The following is a 5748-nucleotide window of genomic DNA, read 5'->3' on the forward strand; positions in this document are numbered from 1 at the left end:
CAACCTAATCCTGCATATCACAGTACATTATTACGCACTCTCCCGTTGATTTTTTTTTTCCGATCCAACTGCTATCCCGGCTCTCTTGCGCCAAACACCGATCCTCCGTTTGAAACCACTCACATCTTCCACGCGGCCCATCGCCCATCCCAGCAATTCCGTGAAGCCGCCACGTGAGGTTCTCACGCCGCTCACCACCTCGCCGTGCGATCCAGGACGCGCATCCAACCAACGGCCGCGATTGATACAGCTCTCCCTCCTCCTCCCCTCACCTCGAGCGGCCAAAAGATTCCTCCAAAACAATTACTCTACTTATTAAAAACAAAAATCACCACAATAAAATACACAGTGTTTTTCCCTTCCAAATATACGTCGTCACTCAACTTGGAGAAAGGGGAAGAGAAGTAGAGGAGGAGGAGGAGGACTGAGGAGGAAGACGAATTCGACTCGGAGTTTTGGACTTGGCCATTTGGTATATTCCCATCTTCCCCTTCCCCGCTAGCTGGGTGCTTTCCGTTTAACTAATGGAGTTTGCTTTGGTCCATGGGTTTGGCACCTGTTCCTTCCCCTAAGGCCCAATCTTGCCGTCCGGCGATTTTTCTTTGGATTTCTTTGGTGAAACCCTCGGCGGATGGTCGCTTGGGAGCCAGGCATTTGATTCGATCTTAAGTGGTCCAGGTACGCGTCTGGCGTTATTCCGCTGCTTTCTTCCGCCCCCTTCTCTCATGGATTCTTGAATCTGTCAAGTTTCAGGCGATTGGAGGAGCAGCTGGCTGCTGCTGTTCCCGGGGAGTGGATTTTCTTGAGGTATGTGGTGTTTCTGGTTCTGCTTGATCTTTTGTATGCGGCGGACCTGCTCCTTTTTTTTCGATTTCTGAATAATTGATGGAGAAAATGTGAGGGGAAATTGGCAATAAACAGTTTAGTGTTTGATTAAGGCTGTATGGAAGAAGAACATAGCTGTTAACTAGAGTACTTCTTTACTACACTAGAACGTCGAACTTCAAAGAGCTTATAATTGGTGTTTGGACAATATAATTAGACGAATAGAGCGTCAGAAGATGCCACAGCCTCGAATATACCTAAATCTGGAAAAAGTTTTTGGTTAGTTTGGAGGTCTGTTGTCATGATTTACAAGTTTTTAGTACAAGATGAACTCAGTTTGGGGTTTTTCATCTATTCTCAGTGAGATGTGGAGAATGCTCATGCTGATGATAGACTAGACTCACCCGTCTTTTGTTCCTGTGCTTTATTCATCATTTAATTGAATTATCATTATTTGATTTGCTCTCTAAATTAACTCTGGAGATACAGATCGGCCTGATGTTGATAGTATGCTATCATGAAAATCTTTACATGTCTTCGCTGAACACCTCTTTACATTTCCCATGTGATTACCTTGAACCCATGTTTATGTGTAAATGATTGTATACTCTGCTCAAATGATTAAATGGAATGATTCACAAGTACTACCTCTGTTTCTAAATATAAGATGTTTTGGCAGTTTAGATCGAACTGCCAAAACGTCTTATATTCAGGAGCGTAGGGTGTAGTTCATACTTTAAGTATATTATAAGCATTCCGTTTTAAGTTGCTAGAGAATGTTGTTCATCCATACGAGGTTTCAAACTTGGCCTCCATTTGTTACAAGTTTTGAGCATGATACTGAACCTGTATATATATGTATTGGTGAGCAATCCACTAAGGACATTCTACAATGATGATGTAATCCTTTCTCTGTTTCTGAGCAGAACATGCACAGTAACTGTGATGCTAGGGTTCACATCTATACACGGACTTGCAGGTCCCCATGTCAAATTATGCAGCTAGGTTGAATTCCCATCAGAAACTGGTAGGATGGGATATAGGCCTCTGAAAATCTTTCAGAGAAACATCTTTTGTGCTATACTAGCTATTCATTCCTGCTTATCTGACAAGTGACAACTATGTATCATTATGCCAGTCAAACCGCTAAAATTACTGAAGTATTGTTTTCCTGGTATTATGGTGACTGTACACAACTTAACTGGAGACAGTAAATAAATGCAGATTGAGCTCCCTGTTATAGATCAGTTGAATTGACCACAGCAGTATATGTAGATTGTTATTAATGTTAGTCAATTCTGTTTAGAGCTTCTTGCTTGAAGAGAGCTAGTTAAATATAGCTAATTGGCATCTGTTGTTCATCTTCTTTCAGGTGCAGTGAATCTCTCCTGCTGTCATAGGTTAAAAAAAACAATTCAAATTGCCTGGCCTTGGATCAAGTCCATTTTCCTATAGAGATTGTCTGTCTTAAGTCAAAGCAGCTATATTTCTGGCAAACACAACGAGCTAGTTTCATATGCAGCGTTCAGTTGATGGCTGCTCATCCTGTTGAATCAGAAGCAAGCAGTGAAACAGACAATCACCCTTTACTGATAGACCACATGGAAAATACTGCTCATCTCGAGATTGCAATTGAGAGCCCAAGGGATGATGTTGCTTCATCGTCAACCGCTCGTCGGGAGGATAATGATGGCTTGGATCGATTGCCTCACATCTCAGAAAGTTCTTCGGAGACAACTACTGCATCTAACTCTCAAAGTGCTCCTCTAGCAAGAAGAGATGCTAATCGTGCTCGTCGTCGGCAAAGTCCGTTGAATTCTAGTTGCTGGATCTCCATTGAGCTTGTTGTAACAGTTAGCCAGATTATAGCGGCCATTTGTGTTCTGTCATTGTCAAGGAAGGAACGTCCGCATTCTCCATTATTTGAGTGGGTCATTGGTTATACGGTAGGTTGTGTTGCTACTCTTCCTCTTCTCTACTGGCGCTATCTCCATCGCAACCGCCCAACAACTGGGCAAGAACCAGCAAGTCAGAACTTCCCTCCGAACAGCATACCTGAGTCCAATTCTCACACAACAAATTCGGCCCCTGGCATGTCTGAAGCTGGTTTTGTAACTGACACAAATGGAGTCTCGCAAAACAACGTGCTTACCAGAAATCTCAGGTAACATTGTCTTCAGTTCCATGATTACTTCAGCCCCTTTTAGATTTATATGCCTGTAGTCTAATTCATCTACTGTCTCTCTCTGTAAGACATGTGGAGAAATTGCGTTAACCTCTATTTGTCACCTTTCTGTGCTATTATTATTGCACAGTAGGATAACATAAATGGGGTAATGTGGAGACAATCTGATGACAAAAATATACATGACTACTCCCTCCGTCCGAAAAAACTTGTCCCAAGCTTGTCCCTCAAATGGATGTATCTAGCACTAACTTGGTGCTAGATACATCCATTTGAAGGACAAGCTTTTTTGGACGGAGGGAGTATTATTCTGCCAAGGTTTTGTTAAAGTAAAGCTATCGTCCTGTATGGAGGGCATTAGTATTCTCAGCACTTCTTTGGCTAGATTTCTTTAGAGTGCAGCCTCTGAGTTGCTATGTTTTAAGTTTTAAACTGAGGTGCACCCGGACTCTTTCTTATAGGGCCCAAGCTTATGCCGATCACTTCAGGATGGCCCTTGACTGTTTCTTCGCCGTGTGGTTTGTTGTGGGGAATGTGTGGGTATTTGGTGGACATTCCTCTGCCCATGACGCTCCCAACTTATACAGGTGAGCTGCTAGCTTCCCGTGCTGCAGTATCTTTGCAACTCATTTATGTGTTTCATAAGTGTAAATCTTTTCTTTTTCAGGTTGTGTATAGCCTTCCTCACATTTAGCTGCATCGGCTATGCTATGCCTTTCATTCTGTGCGCATTGATATGTTGCTGCCTGCCCTGCATAATCTCCCTAATGAGCTTTCGTGAAGATCTAAACCAAAACAAAGGTGCTACTGCAGAAGCAATCAATGCCTTGAGAACATACAAGTTCAAAACGAAGAAGTCCCGTAACGGCGAGGGGATTGAAGTCGGCGGCGGAGTTGTTGCTGCTGGAACAGACAAGGAGCGGATTGTTTCTGCTGAAGATGCTGTGAGTTTTTCTCCCACACTCCTATCTACTCCCCTCATTCACTATTACAAGATGTTCTGGATATTTCAATATAGACTGAAATGAGCGAACAAACACACTAAAACGTGTCTACATATATCCCATTTAGAAAAAAGTTGGAACATCTTATAGTAGTGGGAGGGAGTATTACACAACTTTCTTACCTATACTCTTGATTTAAAGCCTGAGGTGCGTCCTTTGATATGCAGATTTGCTGTATCTGCCTAGCAAGATACTCGAACAATGATGATCTCCGAGAGCTTCCTTGCACCCACTTCTTCCACAAAGAATGCGTAGACAAATGGCTCAAGATAAACGCACTATGCCCCCTCTGCAAAGCTGAGATAGACAGTGGCCCGACAACTGCTCCTGCCATTGGCTTTGGGCGTCGCCACAGTGACAACAGGGTAGGAAATGACATCGAATCACAGCTGTAACTCTGCATTATCCATCGAGGGTGCAACATGTCCCTGATGTGGCTTCGACAGAGCAATTTGTAAATTATAAAATGAAATAGTTGACACAATGAACGGGCCCCTTATATTATCGAACCGGTTCTTCGCTGTCTGATTACTGTCTCATTGTCAAAATATGTTCCGAAGATGGTAATTCAGGTTACCGGACATGAACCGCGAGAGCCTTTGCTGGTTACCTTTGTTGGTTACTGATGGCTCTTGCTAACTTTGACTCTTGCAGATTACTTTACTGTACTATTTATGTTGCTACATAGTACAATGTATTTTATGGTTGTTGCTACATAGTACAATGTATTTTATGGTTTTTGCAAGGAGATGTGTCGTGGAATTGTCACGGCAGATGTCCTCGAGCTAGGACTTAGTTGTGGAGCCATCGCAGCTAGGAAGCTTGAAGGGGTTAATGCGGGACAAGGAACACGAGGGTTTATACTGGTTCGGCCCCTTACGGTGAAGGTAAAAGCCTACGTCCAGTTTGAGGTGGTATTGATTAGGGTTACACCAGGGAGCTAAACTGCTATGCCCGGCTCTCGATGAGATTGTTCTTGTCCCCTAAACCGCTGCCGGGTCGTCCCTGTATATAGGGAGGCTGACGCCCAGCAGCTCTCAGAGTCCCGGCCGGCTCATAAGAGTGTCCGGCTCGGACTCTCAGCTATTCTTGCCTTGCACTACAAGTTCTACCATGATAATGATTGTAACTACGGGCCTTAAACCATATCCGGGTCTTAAGCCCATCTCTGGCCCACCGTCTTCAAGCTTGGCGCCGGGCTTCTGGTAATGACCATTAGAGTAACCCGGCCCCTCCTGGCGGGTGACTCTAAGGTCTATATCCTCAACATTAGGCCCCAGATTGATTTGAGCCGGCTCATGTCAATCTTCCATTCCTTCGACAGAAAACCTCCGACTTACAATTGTGTGAAGGCCATAACCCGGCGTGACGTCATCCTCTGGACTCCGGATAATCCGTCGTGACGTCATCTTCCATTAAGCCCGTTTTTTACTCCGCCAGATCCGCAACGGATCTTTTTCTTTACTGTCATCCCGAAAATCGAGGCGTTTCGTGGGGAGATAACCACGCCGTGGTCTCCTTGATCCTCGCGCCCACTTATGAACTTGCCTTATAAATAGGCCGGCCCGACGGGCTCTCAGCCACTTCTCTCTCCATCTTCTTCCTCGTGCCACTGCTCCCTTGCCCGAGCTCTGCTACTGCCGCCGCCGTCGCGCCCCCGGTCTTCGTCAACTTTGGCCGCTGCATCACCCTGACTCGAACCAGACAAACGGCGGCAACCTCCGCTCCTCTCCA

The 5748-nt window shown here is 44.8% G+C and overlaps 1 protein-coding gene across 3 annotated transcripts; it reads left to right on the forward strand.

Moving 5' to 3' along the window:
• Window positions 1-278: 278 nt before the first annotated feature.
• Window positions 279-4539, forward strand: LOC123180696 (E3 ubiquitin-protein ligase At1g12760). 3 transcript variants are annotated; one of them, XM_044592810.1, is made up of 7 exons: window positions 279-472; window positions 574-678; window positions 748-807; window positions 2198-2989; window positions 3472-3597; window positions 3678-3954; window positions 4182-4539. In XM_044592810.1, the coding sequence occupies exons 4-7, from the start codon at window positions 2358-2360 to the stop codon at window positions 4407-4409; spliced, it is 1263 nt and encodes a 420-aa protein (XP_044448745.1). In that variant the 5' UTR covers window positions 279-472; window positions 574-678; window positions 748-807; window positions 2198-2357; the 3' UTR covers window positions 4410-4539. The 3 variants fall into 3 exon arrangements, with proteins under 3 accessions (XP_044448745.1, XP_044448743.1, XP_044448746.1); XM_044592808.1 differs by having other exon boundaries at window positions 754-807; XM_044592811.1 differs by lacking the exons at window positions 279-472; window positions 574-678 and having other exon boundaries at window positions 738-807.
• The last annotated feature ends 1209 nt before the right edge of the window (window positions 4540-5748 follow it).

Source organism: Triticum aestivum, chromosome 1D (genome assembly GCF_018294505.1).
Source record: "Triticum aestivum cultivar Chinese Spring chromosome 1D, IWGSC CS RefSeq v2.1, whole genome shotgun sequence".
NCBI lineage: Eukaryota > Viridiplantae > Streptophyta > Magnoliopsida > Poales > Poaceae > Triticum > Triticum aestivum.